The 27,542-nt window shown below is 42.2% G+C and overlaps 1 protein-coding gene across 1 annotated transcript in view; it reads right to left on the bottom strand.

Annotated features, from left to right (window-relative positions):
* The window catches only part of rspo3 (R-spondin 3), a 79,652-nt gene that overhangs the window by 37,839 nt on the left and 14,271 nt on the right, over positions 1–27,542 (bottom strand). Inside the window, exons 2-4 of the mRNA XM_078213715.1 lie at positions 21,205–21,396; positions 17,464–17,613; positions 13,758–13,955 (exon numbers count right to left, since the gene is read on the bottom strand). Of these exons, the coding sequence (XP_078069841.1) occupies positions 13,758–13,955; positions 17,464–17,613; positions 21,205–21,396 (540 nt within the window). The remainder of the gene's footprint in view (positions 1–13,757; positions 13,956–17,463; positions 17,614–21,204; positions 21,397–27,542) is intronic.

Here is a 27,542-nt window from a genome sequence, read left to right as displayed (position 1 = left end):
CCTCATGTCATTTTCACACTTGCTGTTAACACTCCTGCTCTCTCAATCCAAATCAACTAAACTAGTGAACTACCAACTTCTCTCCTGAGCTACCATTTTAACTTAGACAGTGTTAAAAGTTCTTTTTTTCTCAGGTTCTGTCTCTCTACCTCCTTCACATCTGCCATTGGGATAACCCCATGGGGTCCATCAAGAATCATTGATTGATCTCTCTATGAGGACCATTGAATCTGAGTTCCCCTGGCTACAGGCAATGACCTGCCCAGCTAGCACTCATTATCTGAGCCTTTTCTAAGGCAAGCCCAGGACTAGTGTGTGTACAGAACTTTGCATTCTGTAATAAATTATGTTCCTTTCCGGTCGGGCTTCCTGAGTTATTACAGCCATCATCAGCCCACCTTTCCCTGAACTTCAAATTTGAATCCCTCCAATCAGGTTTCCTCCTCTACCACAGAACAAAACAGCTTTTATCAAAGTCACAAATGGCATCCTATAAGACTGGGATAATGGTAAACTATTCCTTCTCATTTTTCTTGATCTATCTGCAGCTTCTGACATAGTTGAACACACTGTCCTCCAACACTCTCCAATGTCATCCAACTGAATGGAACTGCATTTATCTGTTCCATCCTTATTTATTTAATCATTGCCAGAGAATTGCTATCTTTTCCCATTCCCATATAGTTATTTATAGCGTCAAGGGTTTATCCCTATTTTGTCCTATTTATCATTTACATGCTGCCCTCAGTAACATTATTGGAAAGCAGGTCATTTCACGTGCATGTCAACAACACCCGGCTTTATCTCACAGCACCTCTCTCAACACATTCACTGTGTTTGATTTATCAGGCTTTGTCTGATCAGCAGAATTTCTTCCAATTAAATATCGAGAAGACTGAAGCTACTCATTTTGGTCCTCATCACAAACTCTGCTGCCATACCCCGGACTCCACTCCTCTCCTCGGCAACTGTCTAGAGCTGAACCAGAATGTTCACAACCTCCGAGTCATATTTGATCCCAAGTTGAGCTTTTACACATCCTTGCCATTAGTAAGACCCCCTCTGTCTCAGCTCATCTGCTACTGAAACTCTATTCATGCATTTATCTTTAAACTTGATTATTCTGAAGTAATCCTGACTGGTCTCCCACATTTTTCACTCCGCAAACTTGATCGTCCAAACGTCTGCTGTCTGTAACTTAACTTGCAGGAAGTCGCACTCCCCTATCATCCTTGTGTTCACTGACCTACATTGTCTCCTGGTTAAGTAACAGTGTGATTTTAAATTCTCATCCTTGTTTTCAAATCCCTCCATGGTCTCACCCCTGTATCTCTATAATCTCATCCAGTTCTACAACCCTTTGAGAAATCTGCACTCCTTTAATTCTAGCCTTGTGAACATCCCTGATTTTAATTGCTTCACCATTGGTAACCATTCCTTCAGAAGCCATGGCCCTAAGCTCTGAAATTCCCTCCATAAGGCTCTCTGCTTCTCTACCTCTATCTTTCTTTTAAGCCATTCCGCAAAACCTACCACTTAAAATAAGCTTTTGGTCATCTAATCTAATAGTTTCTCATGCAGCTCAGTGTCTTATTTTGTTTTGTAACGTCTCTGTAAAGTGCCTTCGGATATTTTATGACACTAAAGGCACTATGTAAAGGCAAGTTGTTGTTCTCATTGATGCTAAGTTCTTCCAAGAGCTAAATGTCTTCCAATAATATGTTACCCAATGTATTTGCATAACATTTCTTTGTGAACTATTTGAACAGTTGTAAACACACTTAAAGTAAATGGGTTCAAATCAACAAGACATACTGCACAAAGGAATACCGTGTGTTAAGCAATACATTCCCAAAGGAAATTAAACTCAAATAAACAGGCACAGCCAGTTTAACTCTTTTAGAGAATGGCTACAATCTCCGAATACACTATGTTATATATTCAACAAGATCAATGAGAAACTTGAAGTGAAGCTGCCTGGCAGCAGGATATGTAAAGTTACAAAGCAACAGTTGGCATGCACCCATGTTAGTTAGTGTTCTGTGCCATTTACAAATGACAGCAAGTGCCTGCAGAAAGCCTTCAGTTTCACAAATTCCAGCAAAGACCAACCTTAGGTCCAATAGGATTTGTTATGTGCTTCTTTTTGACTCACTAGTCAGCTATAGACTCAGTCACCCACTCTACTTCCTCAAGTAGGGAAGTATCTAGTAGCAGAACCAACAAAAACCAGCTTGCAAAGGTTCACATGCACAAGGGCTAAGTTCATGCACAGATCATATTAAGCGCATACAGTCCATCCAAGAAAATAGAATAAAATAATTCACTCTTTATGATTTGCAAGCTAACTTCCTTTTGTTAAAAATTAAATATAATCCTGTGATTATATGTAATAGAATGTAATGGTGACAATTTCGTAGCTAATTGGAAGAATTGACCAAATAGACCTTCTCACCTCTATTTCTTTTGTCACAGTGATGTCTGTTATTGAACAACACAGCTGCAATAATGGCTTAGATTTTTCAGCCCCTCATGGCAGGGTCCGCTGTGGGAGTTCGTGACCCAGCCAAAAGTTTATGGAATGCCAACATTTGTTTCCCATCCCCAACTGCCCTTGAACTGAACATTGCTATTGGTCTGGAGTCACATATAGGCCAGACTAAGTAAGAATAGCAGATTTCCTTCCCTAAAGGACATTAGTGGACCAGATGGGCCTTTATAACAATCAATAATAGGTTCACGGTCACTGTTAGAATAGTTTTATATTCCATCTGCCATGATGAGATTTGAACCCGTGTCCTCAGAGCATTAGTCTGGGTATTACTAGTCCAGTGACATTGCCACTGTGTCACTGTCTCTTCTGTCAATATGAATGGCGAGAAGTCTTCAACATACGCTACTATAAGTTTGCTGATCTGCTGTAATCATATTTTAAGTCTCTTGTCTGAGGTCAGTCCAAACATCTGAAGTAGTATCTGAGCAGCCTAAATGCCTAGTCAGTGAAGGGCTTGACTATCTATGTGCATTGTATCTATAGTGGAGTATGGAAGATGTGCAGATGCATTATCAACCATATTGCAGTACATTACATATATCGCTAATAGGCAAACTTCTCTCTCCTCAAAAAAGTTATAGCATGTTTTCCATTACCTTAGCTAACTTAACTTACAGGATTTCATGGCCCCCAGCCAGGCGTGTTTTTACCGGATGGAGCACATAAAATATTTGGGTGCCCAGCCCACCTCCTTCCCACTCACCCTGGATCTGTTCCCACAATACAGAGGATGTACCCCACTAGGTTGCCCAACCTTAGGCACATTAACTCCCATAACTGCCCAATTAATGCAACTAAGGGCCTCCACTCACTCCACTAACTTAAAACACTCACTCCATTAACATAAAACTCTGGGCTGTGCCAGGCAGGTTAACGCGAGTGCAAAGACTACTTTTGAAATGGCTTCTTTGAAAAGGCAGGAAGGAAGTGGTTGGGCTCATCAATTGATAAGTGCCTTGTATGCATTGGAGACACCCCTAACCCCTAAGATGCCTCATCACCCACCCTTTGTTCCTCCCCACCTACCCTCCAACATTTTCATAGTACTGTATTGAATTATTGTTGTAGATTATACTTGAACTCATTACCTTCTGACTGATTGTAAGAGGTCAGTCAATGCTGATTAAGTTTTTATTGCCTATGCCCTAACCATGCCTATTCCTTCATTAAGAAAAATCCATCAATTGCTGCTGCATACTGTACCAATGTGGTAGGACAGAAAGTTCTTCTGTACGGCAGTGTGAATGAAATGGTAATCTTCAGTTGTCTCAAAGACTATGTTAAATATGCACTTGTCAAAAACCTGCAATGCAGTGTAATTAAGCATCATTGACCTTAATAAGAACAACATGTTTTTTTTTGCTCCTTTTTACTGACGTTTTCTTCAGTAGGGAATTCATAGACAAACTCCGAACATGGTCAAAATGCTCTCTTTGAAAATTCTATCACCTTGTACCCATCTCTCATTTTTCACTACATTTAATGAAGGCAAAAGTTTTGGTTCCTAGTTCTGTACATGACCTTGTTATCCAGAGAGTTCGGGGGTACAAATGTTCTGAGTGCTGATAGTATGGTTTAAATAGGTATAAAAAAGTGATTTTTCCAATGCAGAATGTTTTTGTTGGCTTTGCACCACCCTTCTCAAGAAAAAAAAAAGTTAAACATCCTGCCATGTTTGTGACCTCGGCCCTTGCAATCTTACCAGTATGAAAGAAATGTTTTACAAGTGTTAGGTCTCAATTTCCTTTTTGCCTGGTTTGCCAAGACAGAGAACACCAAAACTCATCATGAAATGGATAACTTTAGGGATCTTGGAAGTGTTCAACAGCAAAGGATTAAGAGGCACCCTGCATGATTATGGTTTGGAATATATAATGTGAAGGAAACAGAATTAGTACACTGGCCCCTTCCCATCCCCCCCACCCAAACCCCACCATAAAAAGAAGAAGTACTCCACTAAGATCTGTTCCGGCCTATGACTATTCAGATAATTAAATTCAATACTTAAAACAAAATGTTCCAGACCAAAATTAATAAAGCATATTCCTGACAAAAATAATAAGAGGTAAACAGCAGAACCCCGAGGACATGCTGAGTTGAAATTGTATGCAGTTCACTTTTGGTGAGTTCAGGCTTTGACCCCTCAGCGTATGTGAAATATAAACACTACAGCTCAAAGGATACAGTAATTAGTTTTGAGTTAATTTTAAAAGGCTGCAGCCTGCTGGATAATCATGAGAGAAAGGTCATTAACTACATTGGTGTCCATTACCTATACTTGCAGCTGCGATACTGCACAGCGTTACCAACATACCCCAGCTCCAGCCTGCAAGCACTCTGACCTAGTCATAATTTGACTGGACGAGGGTCTCGCCTGGGAATTCAGATGTTTTTCTTTTATACTGAAGGGAAATTTAAGACAAGAACTGCACCACAGAAAGGTTAAATTACAGACATAAAACACCCTTTAGTATTTTTACAATTCATTGCCAATTATGCCATATAAAGTTAAACACTGGGCATTGCAGCTGCAAGATTTATTAACTTTCATTTGCACCTTTGGGAAATAACTCAACTGAACTCTGCCAGTGACTGTTTTTATTTGATTCATAATACTTCAAACCTGCACAATGAAATTGTAACTTCTTACCATTTTGATTTTATAGACTGCTATGTTGTATATTGCACACTTCTTTGATTGAATAAGATCTATTTTAATGTTTGACTTTTGAGGTTTGAGAGCTCTTGGCTGCCTTCCCTGCCTTTTCCAGCACTATTTGACACTGTACTAGGAATATAAGCCAGGGACCCATTTGTCAAATCTTATTGTGGCAACAAGTAATCTACAATCTTTATCAGAAAGTATTGGATTACTAAGCAGCAACTTGGCTCTGACCAGGCAAGTCCTTGTTCCTTTAGTTTCTTTGATAAGTTAGAACAAGGTCTGCAGTTTTAAAAAAAGGCATCATTAGTTCTGCAGCCATGTTTACATCAAGTCTTTTGATTATAGATCATTCTAAATTTGGAACCCACCACAATTAAAAGTGCTTGACATGAAGTAGATTTAATGCACGCACCTTCACTTTTTAAAAAATTGTTAAAATGATTCCTGTCAAAACTTCTCTCTTCCAATAAGACTGTGAGCTGGCAGCTTTATGAGTGTGTACACACTGGGGGTTACCAGAGTGTCTCTCCATGTACTAGACTTGAAACCATTTCAACTGGTTTTGGTTCAAAATCTCAGTGAAGGTCTCAAATGAACCACATAAATTATGCTGAGATTGCACGGAACTAGATTTACTGCAGATTAGCAACATTAGAATTCCAGGAAATAAAATGACTACAGCTTCCTATGTCAGCTCATCTTATACATAGCATTTTAAAAGCATTCAGGCTCCAAAGGGGGAGATACAATTAATGTTTTTTTAAAATAAAGATCTTTAAGATTTATATCCTAAACTACTGCCAAATGGATTCACTTGCTTAGGCTGGGATTCAGACAGTTTACTTCTGCAAAGATTCTCAATTCATTATCATGTTTACTAGTTTCTCAAGCAGTATCTCTTAAATGACAGCAGTCATTACTGTGGATTGTGCTTGCATAAAATGAATGGGAATTTAAGAAATAAAGTTGGTTTACATGATTGTACCATTACACTTAGAAAATTCAGGTCTCATTGTGGCTTTGTTGCCTGCATGTTCCCACATAAAACAGTGCTAGCATCCATCTAGCACTAATCCTTCCCAGTAATTAAAAACTTATTTGCAGATGTATCATACATAGACAAGTGGTTGAATGGAATGGTATGGTAGAACAGAAGATCTTTACACCCAGATCTTAATTGGATTTCATTCCAGATATCAATAGGATCTATGAAACTAGAAGTACATCCCTCGCTGCGTACAGTAGAAGAGAAAAGAAGAAAGCCTAGCATTTTAGACACTCTAGGCGGGATTTTCCGGCCTCACTCAGCCCAAAACCGAAAAATCCCACCCAAGGTCAACAGACCTTTGCATGGTCCGCCCCTCTCCCGCTATGATTCCTGTGGCAGGTGGGATGGGAAAATTCCCCCCAACCTTTCAAAACCTCATGACCTCTCAAAGTGATTTACTTCCAATGAAGTACTTTTGAAGTGTAATGACTGTTGTAATGTAAGAAACACAGCAGCCAACATGCACACATCAAGCCCTCACAGCATAAGGACCAGACTTTCTCTTTCTTTTTATACAGTTGATTCAAAGATAAAAATTGGGCAGGTTAGAAGAAATAACTCTCAATTTCTTCTTTGAAATAGTGTCTTGGGATATTTTCCATCCGCCTGAGAGACCAGATTTAACGTCTTGGTCTTGGTTTAACGTTTCATACCAAATACATTTTTTCAGCAATGCAGCACTCCTTCAGCACTGCACTGAAGCCCTAGAGTATATGAATGACAAGAACCGTTGGCCCCAAAGTTCCTCAATAGTTCCAGTGGTCTGAGGATATTATGGACTGGGCACCCACATACCAATCATGCACAAGAATTTGTGAAATAATAATGTGGGTTATTTATTTGAAGACAAAGCTATATACAGCTATATCCAAATTTAGAATGATCTATAATCAAAAGACTTGATGTAAACATGGCTGCAGAACTAATGATGTCTTTTTTTAAAACTGCAGACCTTGTTCTAACTTATCAAAGAATATATACAGAAAATGTTCACTGTGGGGGACGCTAAGTATAGTACATCTAATCTCTATCCTACTGCTTGCGGACTTCCTACAAATAATGGGACTAACATACCACGGATTGTTGAGGTAATAATGATTGACAATAGTTTAAGATTCAAACTCTTTAAATGTGCATGCACCTCATATCATAACATCCCATTTTTTCCTAACTGAAGATTCACCCTTAAAGAATCAAACTATTTACATAAAAGCAAACGGTGATAACAGCTCGACTGCAATAAAGTCACAATTATGCCTTACCTCTATATCTACTTATACATTAGTCAATGGTTTTATTGGTTGTTGTCTAAAGGCAAGAATTCTAGATGGTGTATTCTGAAGTGGAGCTTCAGTCATAATTGATCTTTTGAGTGTTGACCATATTATCTGAATTTTACAGCTGCTCATTGGACAGCTTCTGGAAGCTTTTATTTCTGATAATAATTTTAATTTTAATAGCTTATCTGGTTTGAAAATATTGATGTTCAGAAAACACAGCTTGATTTGTTGTTCAAACATTGTAAATGAAGATGGGAGATCTGTTGCTTTCCAACTGAGCATTGGAAATTTAGTGGCGATCTTTTGGACAAGTCAGATCCCAGGGTGGAACCTGGCTTGATTGATCCTAACTCACAAGTCTGCTAATGAACTCTTAACAGAAGAATAAATCATTTACTAAACTAAGATAAAATTTTACAGTGCTCCTTCACCCACAATTATAGCTTTACAGATATACAGATTCGTAAGGATAATGCAGGTTATAAATTCTACCTTATGTGCTAATGTTCACAGTAAATGTTAAGTTCAGGTACTATTAGGCAAACTGTGGTCAGTCACACCACACTCTGAAACCAAGTGTCAGATGCCACCAAAGCAACTTCTGCGGCTCTCTCATCAACTGCCCTCAGGCACTCGTCACACTATGCTAACTGGTTTCATAAAAACTCGTGTCTTTAACATGAGAGTTTCCACTCTCAAAGAACTCACTTTGAAATTTTCTCCCAAATAATGCTTTCTCTTGGACATATTCAAAAACGATCCACCTCCAGAGTTTCGATCTCTCCTGCTGATGTTCCTTTCCCCTGAATTGTCATGTGCATTCAAGCTTTGCCTTCCATACACTTTCTCAGATATCAGTTGTGCCAACAGAACACCACTGCCTCATAGGCTCATAGTAAGGAGTCACCGGTCTTTGGCTGTTTCCTTAGGTCTTTTGGCATCTTGTAAGCCTATTTTTGTTTTACATTTACTTCCTGCAGCTTTGTCTTTTTAATTTGGAGTCTTCTCTTCTCCGACTCTTGTTTCTTTAATTTGGAGTCTTCTTTTCTACAACCTTCTTCTGTCCCAATTCTTGGCATTTTAAGATACTTTTCCTTTTGCGAAATCTCCTCCCTGCAGCTCCCTCTCCTCTGTTTGGCTTCTTCAGCGCCCCTTGGTATAATGGCACTTTCTTCTAGCTCATCTGATCCTTCTTTTTACACTGTTTCACTTTACGTTTTAGGGTTCTTGGCTGCGCAAGTGCAGAGCTCCCTTTAAACTGAAAAAAATGAAGAACAATCTACACATGTGCGTAGGGCCATTTAACCTCTTTAAATGAGGATCATGAACAACTATGCATGTGCAGCCAGGTTCCAGCCAGAACATGCACAGAACCACTGAATATCAGAAAAAAGAACGATCTGTGCATATGTGATTATTCCAGGGTAGGCGCACACATAGAAACCACTGGTGTCTACTGGGAACTGTGGTCCAAGAAGGCCCAAACTTAATTTTTGTTTTAAATAGGCAATTATTCCTCTTCTTCTGGGGTCCATAATACTGGTTTAACTTTAAGTTCGACCCACAAAGCAATAATTTGGGTAAGAAAATGGCTGCAGGATCCCAGAAATGAAAGCAAACTGTAAAAATGTATGTTTTACTGGCTTCTTCGAGCTGTTAAGAGCTGTTACTGGATAGATTATTCTTGATGTGGAGATGCCGGCGTTGGACTGGGGTAAACACAGTAAGAAGTCTACACCAGGTTAAAGTCCAACAGGTTTATTTGGTAGCAAAAGCCACGAGCTTTCGGAACAGGCTGTTCCTTCATCAGGTGGGTGGGAGTTCTGATTACAAACAGGGCACAAAGGCACAAACTCAATTTACATGAATAATGATTGGAATGTGAGCCTTTACAGCTAATCAAGTCTTAAAGGTACAGACAATGTGAGTGGAGGGAGCATTAAGTACAGGTTAAAGAGATGTGTATTGATTATTCTTCCCAGCCCAGTCTCCAATATTTAGCTTCAGCACTAATAAATGTCTGTGGAGCTCTACTCAAAATGAGGTCACCTGCAGTCGGCTGTATAATTTCTGTTCCTGTTTAAACTTTACAACAATTAGGCTTTTACTAATTAAGCTCTTCCAGATTTGAACAATCATACCGAGACTGGTGCCTGCTACCTGGAGCAAGATGCAATCCCAGAACAAAGGTATGGCGTGTTAGAATACCTACAAAGCTGTAGAAACTTTATAAACAGTGGGGGTGATCTTATTGGCTCATCATGCATGTTGGTCAGCGTGGCGAGCCAGTAAGATCGGGCGAAAGGTGAAAAACCAGCATCGTGCTGGTTTCTTGCCTCTCGTGATGTTAGCGGCCATATTCTGCCGGTGTAGGGTGTGAGGCTGATTTAAATATTCATAGGAAATATTACTTCACTTTAATATTATTAGTGAGCCTGGGACACAATTATCCAGACTCAGTTGCCTTAACGACCTTGCCGATGGAAGTCCTCACCGGCAAGGATCACGTATGGTCTGTAGCAATGGGGATCTGACATGCTGGCCTTGCTGGTGGGGCCAGAGGCCATTGAAGCCCACCCCCCCCCCCCCCCCATCCCTGAGTGGTCCAGGGAAAGGCTGGACAGTGCCCTTTGAGTGATCAGCCGTGGAGGAGAGGGGGAGGGATCGGAGCCAGCGATCAGAGCAAAGGTGCGGTGATTGGGCGGAGGCGACGGTAATCGGGGCTTACAAACGGAGTCAGCAATCAGGTGGAGGTGCGGTGTTTGGGGGGGGGGGTGGAGATTGGGGCCAGCGATTGGGGTGGGGTGGGGGCGATGTCCAGAGGTCGATGTCCGAGGTGATCCGGGGGGTCGATACAATATGCGGGGGAGTGGGTGAGTGAGAGATCTCCCAGTGTAGTGTGTACACTTGGGAGATTGGGCTGCATGCGCAATAATGCCTCCACAGCTCAGAGGCCGCCTTCCTAGAGTGAAGGGGCTCTGTCCACTCCTCCTACTGGTGCAAATCACACTTTGCCTCTTTTTTTTCTAAGTGCCATACGATTGCATCTGGGAGCTCATCCAAAAAATGGGTGCGATTCCTTGTTCAGCACTTAGAATTATTTTGGTAAGATCGTCCTCAGTGAGTCTTAATAGTCGTTTCACTTTCATACTTTTTCCCTGATCAATGCTTAGGGTGAAAGATTGTGCATTTTGCAGTCAAATTTTCAAAACCATGCTGCCACTAACTGCCACCATTTTACATTCTTCTTTTCTTCAATGTAAATGTACCAATCATACTCAAGGTTTGGTGAAATAATAATGTGGGTTCTTTATTTGAAGATAAGACTGCATACGGATAATGTTCACTGAGAGCTAAGTATAGTCTATTTAATCTCTACCCTGCTGCTTGCAGACTGCCTATAAGTCATGGGACTAATATATCACATCCTGTTGAGGTAGTAACAGTTGACAGAAGCCTTAAGATATGCCTCCCTAAAGGTGCATGCAGCTCATATCACAAAACCTCCCAGTGATACTACAAATTCAGCAGTGCCAACAGTGGAAGTCACCATTATTATACCCATCAGGATCACCACCTGATCAATTTCAAACCCTATGGTTATCCGTCATTCACTTTGCAGTAATAAGGGAAAAACAATAATTTTAATAGTATCCTGATATTTTCAGGAAAACACAAGAGATATTCAAAGGACTTTCCTTTACAAGTAGAATTCACACAGGCAGGCATTGTAGTTTTCTACAATAATCTGAGCAGAAGAATTAAAGTCATCACCAAATCAGAGAATAATTGAATGGTTACAGCACAGAAGGAGGCCATTCAGCCAGTCATGTTTGTGCCAGCTCTTTGCAGTAGCAATTCACTTATAGCCACTCTGTGGTAAAGTTGGGCGCAGGTCTTTAACGCGATCTGCACCCGAATCCGAGCAGATCGCGGCTTTACCGACACCCGATTCGGGTGTGGGTCCAGCGCGCGCCTGAATCGGGCAGCCCGACGATTTAAATGCATTTGCATGCATTTAAATCGACTTAATGAACCACGCGCCCAACCCTACCGCCAAATCCCACTTTACCGTCTTCTGGCCCGATCCGCGTCCGCGCTGTTACCGACATGCAAAATAAAAGTCTGAAGTCGCCGCTGCAGCCTCTGAAGAACGGGGTCAGAGACTGCAATGGCTCTCTGACCCAGGTCATCCTCTGGTCGGGGTGGCAGGGGGGTGGGAGGAGGAGAGGGGGTGTGACGTATCATCCCCTGAGGGGGGGAGGAGAGGGGGTGTGATGTCTCATCCCCTGGGGACGGAGGAGAGGGGGTGTGACGTATCATCCCCTGGGGAGGGGATGGTGGAGAGGGGGTGTGACGTCTCATCCTCTGGTCGGGGGGGTTTTGCTGCCTGTCTGCGGCCGATCCCTCCTGGCACCATCACTGGTACACTACCAGCCGCAGCCATCTCTCCCGCTCTCTCACACCTGCAGGGTAGAGTAATCTGTGGCTGGTAGTGTCCCAGTGATGGTGCCAGGAGGGATCGGCTGCAGACAGGCAGCGGAACCCCCCTGACCAGAGGATGATACGTCACACCCCCCCTCCCACCCCCACCCAGGGGATGAGCGGTCACACCCTCTCCCACCCCTACCCCCCCCCCCCCCCCCCCCCCACCCCCCCAAAACCAGAGGATGAACGTCAGAGAGCCGCTCTCTCCACTTTGTGCTTTTTTTTTGCGCCCGGGCGCGTTGTCAGATTTTTTTAAAATTGTGCATGCGCAGTTCAGAGCTCCGATCGGTCCGCCAGCGCTAAGCCCCGCCCACAGCGCGGATCGGGCCAGAGCCGGCAAAACGCGTATGGCCGCGCTACAAAGAGGATTCCAGGCGTGGATCTATTTGACGCCCAGATCAGACACTTAGACTCAAAATGGTAAAATTCCCCCCATTGTATAACAATGTTTTTCTTCACATTGCCATTGTTTCTTATGCTCATTGACGTAAATTGGTACCCTCTGGTTCCTGGTCCTTCCACCAATAGGAACAATTTCTCCAGACTCCTCTATTCTATGCAGACCCCTCATGATTTCGAATATTGTCAAGCTTCCCCTCAATCTTCTCAGAGGAGAACAGCCCCATAAAAAATAGTTCTGGTGTTATACAAGCAATCAATTGTGCAGAATATTTCATCTCCTCAAACATTGCCAATGCTACACCTGTTATATGTATTTAGCACTGTGTAAAAAAAGGTATGATTGAACTGTTTTAAATCAATTCCATTCTGATTATGAGTTAGAAAAATAGGATTTACTGACTGATTTATATATTGCAGTACTATAAAATATGGGGATGAATATTTAGAATGGTGGAATCTCAACCTCCATCATCTGAAGATGCAGCAGGAAACACATCCCTGCTGACTCCGACAGGCCCGCTGTCATTTTACACTCCAATGAGTGTTGATTGGCAGCAGGTGGTCCTCACTTGGACAGAAGTCCCACCTTGTAGAGTGCTGACCAATCAGATTGGTCCTTGAAGAGAGAAGGCGGCTTCTGATGGAGGTAACCCCCACACTTTCCTACCCTAGTTTGAGGATTCAAATTTATTCTATTTCTACCAACAGCCACCCCTCCCCTCCCGCCCCCTCTCTCGATCTATCCAGCACCTGATTGATAGTACCTTTGTCATTGATCCCCTGGTTATCTAAATAAAGCTAACAAAGTACATTCTGGTCATTCAAAAAAAATGATGCGATTAGACTACTTTGACGAAACAACTTGCTGCCAGTACATACATATAACATGTGTTACTGACTGCTAATAGCTAATAATTTATTGATTACTGCAGCTTTTTAGTCACTTCAGATCTTGTTCAGGACACTTCAACAGGATTCCTACCTTATGTAACATTACTCATGTGTTAGCCATTAACCTGAGATTGTATGGTATTTCATCAGCAAAAGTACAGAAAACATTGCAATTAAATATTAGAAGTGTAATAATTAACCAGTTATTCAAATGAAAATCAGACAGTTACTTTCCTAATTGAGTATTACTAAATGCAACGAACAGTCCTGACAAAAATAATTGGTTACGGCATTGACATGATGCATGGTTGACTCATATTATTTGAGGCATTTATTGTTGTAATATTCTAAGATTATGGAGTTATTTTATTTAGGTGGCACTCTATCCCTCCTTCAGAGGCAGGCTGACCCTTGTAGAAATCTTCTTACCTTTTTCTCCTGCTGGGCATCGTTTTTTCTGCACAGTACATTTTCTTGTCTCAGTGGTTTTTGGACAGGGGTTTCCATGTGCTGAAGGAAACTGCACAATGTCTCGCTTCCTGGACTCGCTGCCTCTCCGGAATCCGCATGTCTTTCCTCGCTTTGTGCAGGGACTCCATGCATTCCACTCACTTACTTCACAGTGTACTGTAAACGAACAAGCAAAATTGTTGAAGATTTTTTTTGTTTCACATTTCTCAATTAACTTTCCAACTCCCTCCTCTCCAGCAGATACTGATTTGGTGATTGATTTTGCGGGGCTTTATATATAGGTAAACTCAGGACAGCAGAGTTAGGAGTATAGATTAGGATTCACAGGACTTTACGGCCTTGCTCGTCCCGAAACCGTAAAATCCTGCCCGAGGTCAATGGGCCTTCTCATTGTCCGCCCCTCATCCGCTCCGATTCCTGCGGCAGGTGGGGTGGAAAAATTCCGGCTAAGTCTGAAACTGTGTGCTACAGGCAATGAAAGGCAGTTTGGAATTCCAGTGATAGTTGCAATGTATGTAATGCTCTTGCTCTGCCTTGCCATGAGTGGACTACCAATTTCACCATGGACAAAAACAGATCAATTCTACTGTCAACCTCCATCTTGTGGGATAAAAATAAGTGTTATCCTCCATATTACATTGATGTAAATGATTTAAGAAATTTTAGAAAATTCTAAGGGATAAAGACCAAAGTTAATGCATTTGTTCAGAATTATAAACTCTTTTTATGGTAAGAAGTAGTATTTTAGTTATAAAACATTTAGTCCTACAATATTTTATAATTGAAACACTGGGGGCGATTCTCCCATCGCGACCCGTAACTTTTCTGGCGGGTCGGGCTGGGAGATGCACGTCGTCGGCCTTTTTCCAGGATTTGCACGTGCGCCAGGAATGCATGCGCATCTCCCAGAGCCGGAGAACAGTCGGAGTCCAGACCATGCTGGAAACCGGTGGGAAGACAGGTAAGCGATTTGAATCTTTTTAAAATATGTTTTGCATGTCATTATCAGGAACTTGCCGGGCCCGATTGAATCTCCCACCCCATCAGAAATACTTCATTCCGGCGGGGTTTAGAGTAGCTCCCCACGTTCGGGGAATGAGCAGGAGACCCCACTGGAATGAAGGGGGGCAATCAGGGCCCCAAGGGGGTCAGGTGGTGGGGGGGGGGTGGTGCCCCCTGGGCATGGGCACTCTGGCAGTGCCAGCCTGTGCCCCCTAGCACTGCCCAATGGGCAAAGCCCCCATGCCCAGGAGGCACCTTGGTACTGCCCATCGGGCAACGGGCAGTGCCAAGGGGCCGGGGCTTATTGTGGGAGTGGGCAGTCCCGCTGCCACTCTGCATGGGGATCGGTCTGGGCTGGAGGGAGGCCAGCGATCAGGGCGAGTGGGAGGGGTGATGGTCTGTTGGGGGGCCTCGAGGGGGGGTCCGACCCTGGGGTTGTCAGCTGGGGGGGGTTTGCTGGGGTGAGGGGGGTGGGGGGATATCGCCACTGCTGAGGGGGGTGGGCTGGACATCGGGGCGCTCCGGGGTGGGGGGGGGGGTCAGGACTGGTTCAGGAATTGTCGTGGGGGCTGCGATCGGGTCGTTGGGGGGGGGGCTGAAGGGGCAGCACTGAGGGGGTCCCGGGCTGGCCAGCAATCGAGCTGACTGGGAAACGAGGAGACTGACAGATTGGGGCCACTGCGCATGCGCAGAGTTCCGGAACTGTCAGATTCCAGTGCGAATAGGCCCCGCCCCCCCTGGATTTTTACTGAGATTCCCGATTGGGATCTCTGCAGTGCACGTAGTGTGGAGATTTGAGTGAGAAGCTGCACTGAAAAAACAGTTGTGATCTAGAACAGTTTTCCCACCAATTTAGCACTTTTTGGAGAATCACCCCCCCCCCCCGCCCCCAAACCCCATGTGTGGTCTTTCAATTATGTAACTATTTTCCTTCATGAATCTTTTTGCACAGCTGCTGTATTTGTGTACCAAGATTAAAATGTGTGACTATATTCCTCTTCCAAAGATTAAGTAGAAAATATTTCAACTGAAAAAAATAATACTTTAGAATATTCAGCATTAAAAACTTACAAAGGTCCAAATAGTCCAGGAAGAAAAGTGGTTCCTATTTTTAAAAGTATGTGTTTTGGCACACAAGTAATTTAATAGAATATGGGCGGGATTTTATGGCCTCGCTCGGGCGAGACCGGAAATTCCCGCCCGAAGTCAACGGAGATTTCTGTTGTCGGACCCTCGCCTGCGCCAATTCCATGGTGGACGAGGCCACAGTCTTTTTATCCTAATGGCACCAGCCTCTGGTGTTATGCAACACGTAACCTGTGGTGGGTGTAGCATGCTTGGGAGGACAAAGGTGACTTTGGACCTCTGGTTCCCAAAGCTTTCCACCACTAGGATTTTGGGATTGTGTCGTTTCTGGGTGTATTGTAGACTAACCTGATAGAGATTGATTGCTATCATAGAAATCATAGAAACCCTACAGTATAGAAAGAGGCCATTCGGCCCATCGAGTCTGCACCGACCACAATCCCACCCAGGCCCTACCCCCATATCCCTACATATTCTACCCGCTAATCCCTCTAATCTACGCATCCCAAGACACTAAGGGGCAATTTTAACATGGCCAATCAACCTAACCCACACATCTTTGGACTATGATTACCAAGCAACTCCAATTTTCATTGCATTATCCAATTCCGAGATACGAGAAGCTTAACTCAATGGACGTTGGCCTATTGTCATCTCGCAGTTCATATGTTCCATCACCCCTTACTCTGATCTTTGTTCCTGGTCCATTTTCTAGTTGATTTTTTAACCTTATATTTCTGTGACTTTCTCATTCCCTTCCTCATTCTGGATATATTTATCCTTTCTTGTTCCTTATGCATAATGAACTTTACTATTTCATTGTTATTTTGCTTTGCTACCCTTTACTCATTTATTTTCTCTTTTTCATTCACTAATAGACTAAAAGATATGCCACAATTTGCAATGCTCAATGTTGAAGGAAACTGTACAACATCTCGCTTATTTGACTGGGAATCATCAGCCCAACAGCCATCAGTTTCTGATGAGACTGCTTGTTCTTGGGATATTTTAAAATCTGAATATTCCCATCAATCTTTAATCAATAATTCTGTATTCTATGGTGAGTGTGGCACAACTTGAGGTGCTGTCTTTCAGATTAAGTATTAAATTGAGGCCCCATCTGCCATTTCAGATGGATGTAAGAGATACCATAGCACAATTTTGGGGAAGAGCAGGGAAGTTAGTCAATGTTCTGGCCAATATTTATTCTATATCACCTGTACTAAAACAAATTATCAGGTAATTATTGCACTGCTGTCTGTGGAACAATGCTGTATGCAAATTGGCTGCTGCATTTCCTATATTACAATGGTGATTGCACTTAGAAGTATTTAATTGGCTGTAAGACATTTGAAGACCTCTTGGGGGTATGAGAATCACGATATGAAGATCAGTCGTTTTCTTTTGGTTGGATTTTCTGGTCCCTCCCACCAGCCCAGGAACCAGAAGTTCCCACACGAGTTCAACAGACCTTTGGTTTTTCCATCATATTTACTGGCCCACGCACAATGATTCCCATGGCAAACGAGACCAAAAGATATAGGCCTTTGTGTTTAAGTTGAAGGTGTTTTCTTACCAGCAGTGGTACACTCCATTGTCTGGTTATTTGGGATAAATTCTTCAGGGCAGGTATCAAAACATCTTCCTTTATGCAAGTGGAATCCTGGTTTGCATTTTGTACAGAAATTTTTGTCGAAGCAGGTATCACAGTTGTCAGCTCTGCATCCTGAAACAGATTAAAGAGTAACAGTTCAAACTTGAGAGGTGGCTTTCCTCTCTGAGAAATTCATTTGGTGCAAAATTAAACAGCAATGCACAATCTAAACTTAATAAACAGGACAGGTAAGGGGAAAATCCATCGAATTAGATATAAACTGAATCTGGCAAGTTGCTTTAATGATGGTTAGAGTGAAACCAGTGCATGACCTGAAGGAATTTAATAGCATGTAAATGTGTAAAGATGGGATTTTATCGTGACCACTGTGACAGAGCTTGCAGTTGTAATGTGTGGTCTTTGTTTTCTTTACTGTGGGAAGCATATTTACTGGCAGCACATTTTAAAAGATCATTTTGTTCCAGCGTTTCACAAAGCCTGCAGATAATAAATAGTACAACTGGCAATGCACTTTAAACATAAAACTTTATAAATATACAAAATGACCACAAAGTACACAGTTTTAAGTGGTGAATTAAGGTTTTAAATGGACAACCAGCAAGTTTCCATTTTTTGAAATGTGCTGTTGTATGTAAGTGATGCCTTGCCATCAACATCTTGAAATAGATGAGTCTGGACTTCAAATATAAATTAATGGAATACAGAGGTGATGAGCAGCACACTCAGGTCACATAAGCTCTGTAGTTTATTTTTTATGATAACAGTGATGTGCTTTTCATAGAAGTGGATCTGCATTATGGCTCAATTTAAAATTTTTGTCTTTCTGTTCCGATCTCTCCCTCTATGACTTTGCCCCTCCTGACACATGTACCCTCCTACAGCCCTCCATTTTGTATCTCTCCAGAATCTCTAGCTCCTCCAATTCTGCCATTGTGCACACCCCTAATTTTCCTTGCATTGTCATTGATGGCAGGGCCTTCAGCTGCCTAGGCCCTAAGTTTCGGAATTCCCTCCCCAAATCTCTTTGCCTTTCTAATTTTCTCCTCCTTTAAGTTACTGCTTAAAATCTATCTCCTTGACCAAGCTTTTGGTCATCTGTCTGAATATCACTTAGCACTTCGTGTCAAATTTTGTCTGATAATACTTCTGTGAGGTGCTTTGGATGTTTTTACTATGTCAAAGGTCAACTATAAATGCAAGTTATTGTTTTTGTGCATAAAATTATAGTATAATTGTGGCTAGACTTTAGAAAAAAGTACCTAGTTGGTTGTAAAGTGCTTAGGGGTATCCTGAGATCACGAATGGTGTTATATAACCACATGTCTTGTGTTCAGCTAGGACAATTTGATGACTAATATATGCTTATAGAATTTCACAGAAAGAAAATTGGAACTATATTTTCTGGAATTAGATAATAAATTCATGAAATAACATCTGCGTCACTCGCAGAAGTTTCAAGTCTTGAGACACATTGGGGCAGAAACTGAAGACAGGAAGCAGAATTCAATACTTCAACTAAACAATTGAAATAGGGTAAAGTTAGTATTTGGAATTATTTGTGTTCAGTGATGAGCATTTTTCCTATTTGTGTGGAGCTGACCACATAAGTCTTTGTTTTGTTTGAAACAAACTGTTTACATTTCCAGTTTTAACAGCACAATATAATATGTACAGATTATAGAAAATCCTGATGATTAATTACACATTATTTCTTGTTAATTTTATTAATCCTCCTGTGTAACCATAATGTTTATTTAATGTCCTAACAGTTGCTGCTTACAAGAAAAAGCATGAATGTTATTAAGTAGTCACATAATATTAATCTTTTTATTGAAAAAATACCAAGATTTGATTCCAAAGTTTAATTTTGGAGTTCACAATCTAATTTTAAATTATTTAGGCTTTTCTCTCACTATTAAACCTGCTACCTCAACTCCAGATTACTCTGTTGCAGCTGTTGTCAGATATTCTTTGTGTTATCTTGCACCACCTATAACGTGAACCCTAACATCTCAAAACTGGCAAAAATACTTTAAAATGGACAACGTTCATTTTAATCAAAGAATACATTTGTGAATTTAATTAATGTAAAGGGCAAAATGTGAAATCACATACGGGACCGTTGCATTGTGGAACAAAAGCTTTTGTGAAAGTAAAGTCATGGTTCTTTCAATGGCTCAATACATGGTACTATGTCATACATTCTGGTAAACGTAGGTCCCCAGCTTCAATTTAAAGCACTACAGCAACACTTTTAATCAATTATGAGAATATGTCACCATGCAGTGTAATAGGATTGAAATTGTGATATAGCAAATGTGAGAGTGAGTAGCAATGAGTATATCAATTAGTCATAATGTTCCAGAGCTAGGGAGAGGAAAATTAAAGCAGGTTTCTTTGTTCAGATTGATGTCTATTAACCACTGCGAGAAAGAGTGCAAGTGTGTGAGTATCAACTGAGGACAAGGTCAGACTGCTAGTGTTCACTGTCTTGGGTCACACAAGTTGTCCTTTCGCAAAGTGTAGGAGAGCTGATGATGAATATGAAACCAATGGTCAGAAATGTCCAGTAGTTTCAGCAGACTTTGGGCTGTTGGTTGGCAAATGTGCTACTTGAAATCAGCTGGACCAACCAAGAAACTTCCTGGATGGATCCCTAGCTTGTTTGCCAATATCTCAGCCAGGTTAAATTAGCATCTTTATGCTAAGTAGGGAAATGCAGTTTTCAATCCTGATCACTATCGAATGTTTCTGTTGGAAAATGTATGTATGAACTTTGGATGAGAATATGAGTGAGCATGCCTGTGATTTGTCCAGTGTAGTGTTGCCTACCAGTATTCATTTTGCTGGTTGCCTTATCAAAAATAGGTCATTTTGGTGAGTTATGGAAATCTGCTGGTACCTGTTGCAAGTACTTTTAGTAGAAGATGAGAGAAAATTAAGAAAAATAAACTAAAAATTATTTAAATTAATAAATTTGAATGTGATGCTGACTACTTAAACCTCTTTGATTTTAAAGTAATCTCCTTTAAGGAGGTATTTTTGCTTTCATCAACGTGAGCAGTGACAGTGTTGGACCTGGACAATTTAGAAATTTTTCAGGTGCTCATAATGTAGGGAGTGTGGCTTAGTGTCATTTTGTTCTAAAACCTTTCAGCTTTCTGCATGTTCAACTTCTCCTCGTGTCTGCGTGGGTTTCCTCTGGGTGCTCCAGTTTCTTCCCACAGTCCAAAGATGTGCGGGTTAGGTTGATTGGCCATGCTAAAATTGCCCCTTAGTGTCCTGAGATGCGTAGGTTAGAGGGATTAGTGGGTAAAATATGTAGGGATATGGGGGTAGGGCCTGGGTGGGATTGTGGTCGGTGCAGACTCGATGGGCCGAATGGCCTCTTTCTGTACTGTAGGGTTTCTATGATTTCTATGAACTTAAGATGCTTCTGCCACAATTTTTTCAAGTATTTGTGTTGAGGGATGCATATGGGAACCAAACTAAAATAATGTTAAAAATCCTGTTCAATCATAGTATTTAATAAACTTCAGTGATAGATAAGCCTACTGCAGTTCCCTTAGGTTCAAACGTAAGTATAAGACCAGCATGTTTTCCTGTTTCCTTTAAAAAGGTTTTGCCTCTGGGAAATGAGCCGTTAAGATAACCAACACAACATTAACCTCCAGGTGGCACCCATATGTTTTAGACACTTACGTGTACATTTGTTCATTTCTGGTGTTCGGACTCCATAATATCCACTCGGACAGGAGGAGAGACAGACACCGGTCTGTCTCATCCCATTTCTCTCCAGAAAGAAAAAGAGTCTGGGTTTACATGACAGGCATCCATTATACTCAGAACATCGATCACACCCTTTTGGGCAACTTTGGCTCACACTTGTGTTGGCTGGTAGGAAACAACAATAGTTATTATCTAATTGGCTATTAACAATATACAAAATTTAAAACACAATATTCATGATCAAAATTAATCTGAAACCAATTATATCAGGATAATTTTGGTAATGTGATGGACAGCTATGGTAAACATTTAATACTGCTACTTTGATAGCAGTATTAAAATCTGTTGATTAGGACTTCTGGTTAGGTCACACAATCACAAAAGAACTATAGATGAAGGAGGTCATTTGGGCCATTTTAATGCAGCCAACCAGAAGGCACTTTATTGTCCCCCAGTGTAACATCCACTCATATCTTAATTTATTTTGTGGCTATCACGTCCACTACATTCTTTGTTTTTATTCAAACATGGGATTTTGGCATCACTGGCAATGCCAGCATTTAATTGTCCTTGAAAAGGTTTGAAAAACAGGGTGAGATTCTCTAGTTTCCCAGCCACGTGTTTTCCATTGGCGGGAGGTAGCGCGTTGTTTGCTAGCGGTGGGATTCTCTGGTCCTGCAGCTGTCAATGGGAATTCCCACTGATGTTATCCCCACGCTAGCGGGAAACCCGTGGGCGGGGATACGCTGCTGGCAGGACCAGAGAATTCTGCCGACGGGAACGGCTGGAGAATTCCGGCCATATATCAGCCTGAAATTTAGAATTTACTAGTTTGAATATTCTTCATGACATTTAACATAGGAACATAGGAGCAGGAGTCGGCCATTCAGCCCCTCGAACCTGCCTTGCCATTCATCTAGATCATGGTTTCTCATCAACTTCAACATTTTTCCATGCTATCCTCATATCCCTTGATGTCACTTATATCTAGAAATATATCAATCCCTGTCCTGAACATACTCAATGAGCTTCCACAGTCTCTGGGGTAGAGAATTCCCCTTAAGAATTTTATGGGTTTCAATGAGATTGCTTCTCATTGAAACTCTACAGAATAAAAACCCTGTGTCTTCAATCTCTCCTCATAGGACAATTCTGTCATCCCAGGAATTAGTCTGGTGAACCTCCACTGCGCTCTCTCCATGGCAAGGAGGTAATGGGACCAAACTGTGCACAATACTCTAGGTCCAGACTAACCAAGGTTCTACAAATTTGAAGCGAGGCATCTTTACTCCTGTATTCAAGTCACCTTGCGATAAAGCCCAACATACCATTTGCCTTCCTAATTGTTTGCTGCACCTTCATGTTAGCTTTCAGTGACTTATGAACAGGACACCCAGGTCCCTGTAGACTTCCCAATCTCTCATCATTTAAAAAATGCTCCCACCTCCATTCCTCCTACCAAAGTGGATAATCTCACACTGATCCACATTCTATTCCCCTATTCTTGCCCAGTCATTCAGCCTGTCCAATATGCCCTTTGAAGCCTCTTTGCATTATCCTTACAACATACATTCCCACCTAGCTTTGTGTCATCTGCAGACTTGGAAATATTACATTTGGTCTCCACATTCAAATCATTGATGTGTATTGTGAACAGTTAGGGCTCAAGTACTGACCCTAAGGTACCTCACAACCTGCCAATCTGAGAATTACTGTTTATTCCTAGTCTGTTTTCTGTCTGTTAAACAATCCTCAATTCATGCCAGCATCTTATGCCCTATCCCATATGCTCTAATTTTGTTCACTAATCTTCCATCTGGGACCTTATCAAAAGCCTTCTAAAAATCCAAATACATGGCATCCACTGGTCCCCCTTATCTATTCTGCTAGTAATATCATCAAGAAGCTTCAACAGGTTTGTCAAATGTGATTTCCACTTCATATATTCATGGTGACTGTGCCCAATCAGATCATTATTTTCTAAGTCTCCAGTTATCACATCCTTTATAATAGATTCTAGTATTTTCCCTAATACTGACATCAAGTTAACAGATCTGTAGTTCTCTGTTTTCTCTCTCCCTTCTTTCTTAAATGGTGAGGTTACATTTGCAATGTTCCAATCTGCAGGCACCATTCCGGCTTGGTGGTGCAATGGTCAGCACTGCTGCTTCACAGACCTTCTTCAGGGACCTGGGATCAATTTTGGCCTTGTCTGTGTGGTGTTCGCACATTCTCCCTGTGGCGGGGAGGACCTGGGTGGGATGCTGTTTTGGAGATTTGGTGCAGACTTCATGGACCAGATGGCCTCTTTCTGCATCTACTATGATCCCAGAATCTATAGAATTTTGAAAGATGACCACAATGTATCCACTATCTATATAGCCACCTCTTTCAACCCTCTGTGATGCAGATCATCAGGTTCTGGGAATGTATCAAATTTCAGTTCTATTCATTTCTCCAGTGCTACTTTTTTGCTGTACTAATTTCTTTCAGTTTCTCATTCCCATTAGCCCCTTGGTTCTCTTTTAAATTTGGAAGGGTTTTTTTTTCTATCTTCCACTATGAAGACACATGCACAAAATAATTATTTAGCTTCTCTGCCATCTCCCTATTCCCATTACAAATTCTCCTGTCACTTCCTGTAATGGACCCACATTTGTATCTGGTCAGCCTTTCTGTTTTACATGCCTCTGGCAACTTTTACAGTGTGTTTTTATGTTTCTTACTAGTTTACATTCATATACTATTCTCCCTTTCTTCATCAGTTTCTTGGTCCTCCTTTGCTGGTTTCTAAAGTGTTCCCAATCCTTAGGTTTACTACATCTGTTTGGCAACTTTATAAGCCTCTTCATTTGATCTAATATAATCTTTAACTTACTTTAGTAGCCACAGTTCACACGTTTTTCCTGTTGGGGTTTTCTGCTTTAAAGGAATGTATATTTGTTGTAAACCATGTATTAATTTCTTCAATATTAGTCACTGCCTGTCTAGCGTTATTCCTTTTAATTTATTTTCCCAATCTATAATAACTATTGTATAGTTCCATTTGTTTGGATTAAAGACTCTAGTTTCAGATTGAACTACATTACGTCAAACTTAGTGGAAAATTCCATCATATTATGGTCACCTTTTCCTAAAGGTTCTTTTATTAATTAGCCCTTTCTCATTGCATAATACAAGATCTAAAATAGTCTACTCCCTAGATGGTTCCTCAACATGTTGCTCAAGAAACTAATTTTGTACACATTCCAGGAATTTATCCTCCACTGCATTAGTATTCAAATTTATCCAGGCTCTATGTAGATAGAAGTCACACATGATTACCCTTGTTGTATACCCCAATTTCCTGATTTACGCCATAACTACATCACCACTTTTGTTTAGTGACCTATAAACAACTCATGCTCTTTGCTGTTCTTTAGCTCCTTCCAAACTTATTCTACATCTTGTATTTTTCAATCTAATGTCCTCTCTCACTAATGTACTGATCTCATCCCTTATTATCACTGTATTATTTTCTTTTTTGCCTGCTCTTCCTAAATGTCAAATATTCTTAAATATTCAGTTCCCAGCCTTGGTCACCCCGCAGCCCAATCTCTGCAATGGCAATTCGATCATACTTATTTCTACTGTGCCATCAATTCATCTACTTTGTTGTGAATGCTGTGTGCATTAGAGTGCCTTTAATTCTACCTTTTTAAAATTGTTCCATAACTTCACTTTATTTGATGATTGCACTTGTTTCTTTTGCCATCCACTTTTGTTGAGTACTTTTCTAATTCCCGTTGCCTGCTTTATTTTTCTCCTGTCTGAATTTCCTCTCAGGTTCCTATCCACCTGACAAGCTAATTTAAAACCTCCCCAACCTCACCTGATAAGGTGTAACCCGCCCTCCTTGTACAGGTCCCACAAGCCCCAGAACCAGTCCCAATGCACCAGAAATCAAAAGCTCTCCCGCCTGTACCATTTCTCCAGCCACGTGTTAATTTGTTCAATCCTATTATTTCTATATTCACTAGGATGTGAGACTGAGAGCAACCCTGAGATTACTACTGGGTGACACGGTAGCACAGTGGGCGACACGGTAGCACAATGGTTAGCACTGCTGCTTCACAGCTCCAGGTACCTGGGTTCGATTCCCGGCTTGGGTCACTGTCTGTGTGGAGTTTGCACATTCTCCTCGTGTCTGCGTGGGTTTCCTCCGGGTGCTCCAGTTTCCTCCCACAGTCCAAAGATGTGCGGGTTAGGTTGATCGGCCATGCTAAAATTGCCCCTTAGAGTCCTAGGTAGGTTAGAGGGATTAGCGGGTAAATATGTAGGGATATGGGGGTAGGGCCTGGGTGGGATTGTGGTCGGTGCAGACTCGATGGGCCAAATGGCCTCTTTCTGCACTGTAGGGTTTCTATGATTTCTACTACCTTAGAGATCCTGCTTTTCAATTGCTTTCCTAGCTCACTAAAATTTACTTTCAGGACCTCTTCTCTGTTTCTACACCTTTGTCATTGGTACCTACCAATGTGAACCACAAACTCTGGTTGTTCATTCTCCCATAGAAGAATATCATGCAGGCGCTCAGTGACATCCTTGACCCTGGCACAGGGAGGCAACACACCGTTGTGGAGTCACTCCTACCTGTTCTCCTAATTATTGAATCTCTGACTACTATTGTTCTTCCACACCTCTTCCTCCCCCACCTGTGCAGCTAAGGTACCGATGGTGCCATGAACTTGGTTCTTGCTACTTTATCCAAAGTGGAAAATTGGTTGGCAAATGAGATAGACTCAGTTTTTCCTCATAACTCAAGCATCTAACACTGGATATCCTGCATTACCTTCCTGATGCTTTTAGACTACTGTGGTGGTCACCCACTCCCTCTCTATCTGCATGGCCCCAACCTGCCACATGGTCACCTCTTTAAATGTGCTATCCATGTAATTCTCAGCTCTGCAGATGTATTACAGTGACTTCAGCCGTTGCTTGAGTTCTGAAACCTAGAGCTCAAGTTTCTGCATCTGGTGATACTTCCAGTAAATGTGCTTGTCTAGACCACATAAAGCTTCCACAACTCCTCATATGCCATTGGAGGCACATGCACATTCCACATGGCTGAGCTGCCCTGCCACTCCTTAAACTTACCTTTGGACTATTTACTATAAACTCCGGCTAGAAAGTAGAATTACTCACCCTTACTCGCCCTTACTCACCAGTCAGCTCCTTCTCCTTACCTATAAGTTATGTACCTAAGGGTTATATAAAAATTTTATGTTTTTCAAGAATCCAACTATTTATACACCTTTCCTAAAATTAGTGAATTAACCCAGCTATTCGCCAGAGACATCTACAGTAAATACTCACTGACCACAGTTTGCTGTTATGTCACTCTTTTTTTACTCTCAGTACATGTTGATCCAAGCAGTTGACCGGTCTACTTCTCTGACTCCCAGGTAAGTATAGGGCTTCAGCCTTGGCTCAGTTTATCGCCTCCTGCCCTGGACTAGTTCCTTGCAGGTCTGGCGCCTCTCCGACTCCGAGATAAATCCCTTCTTTTGTCCATACATGCCGCAAGAACCCTGAATCAATCAACGGGCCTGATTTTACCATTTTACCATTTTGAATCTAAGTGTCGAATCTGGGCGTCAAATAGATCCGCGCCTGGAATCCTCTTTCCAGCGCACCCATACGTGTTTTGCCGGCTCCGGTCCAATTCGCACTGTGGGCGGGGCTTAGCGCTGGCGGACCAATCGGAGCTCTGAACTGCGCATGCGCAGTTCGAAAAAAATCTGACAGAGCGTGCCCGGGCGCGAAAGAAGAAAAAAAGCAGAAAGCGGAGAGAGCGGCTCTCTGACGATCATCCTCTGGTCGGGGGAGGGGGGGTGGGGTGGAGGGGGGGGGGGGGCGGTGGCGGGACCCAGGTCATCCTCTGGTCGGGGGTGGGGAGGGGGTGGGGTGGGAGGAGGAGGGGGGTGGGAGGAGGAGGGGGGGCGGGACCCAGATCATCCCTCTGGTCGGGGGGGGGGGGGGGGGGGGGAGGGGTCCGCTGCCAGTCTGCGGCTGATCCCTCCTCCCGGAGTGGGCGTGCGGCCATGCCATCCCACAAAACCTTCAGGATGAAGCGATTCCTTGCTAAGGAGATGAAGCAGAACCAGCCGATTCCCCAGTGTAAAGGGATACACCATCACTGGTACACTACCAGCCACAGATTACTCTTCCCTGCAGGGGCAAGAGAGCGGGGAGAGATGGCTGTGGCTGGTAGTGTCCCAGTGATGGTGTATCCCTTACAGGCCCAGCTTGGTCCTTCTCCAGTGTCTCCT

The sequence above is a fragment of the Mustelus asterias genome, chromosome 5 (assembly GCF_964213995.1).
Source record: "Mustelus asterias chromosome 5, sMusAst1.hap1.1, whole genome shotgun sequence".
NCBI lineage: Eukaryota > Metazoa > Chordata > Chondrichthyes > Carcharhiniformes > Triakidae > Mustelus > Mustelus asterias.
This window is presented reverse-complemented; position numbering and strand designations above follow the sequence as displayed.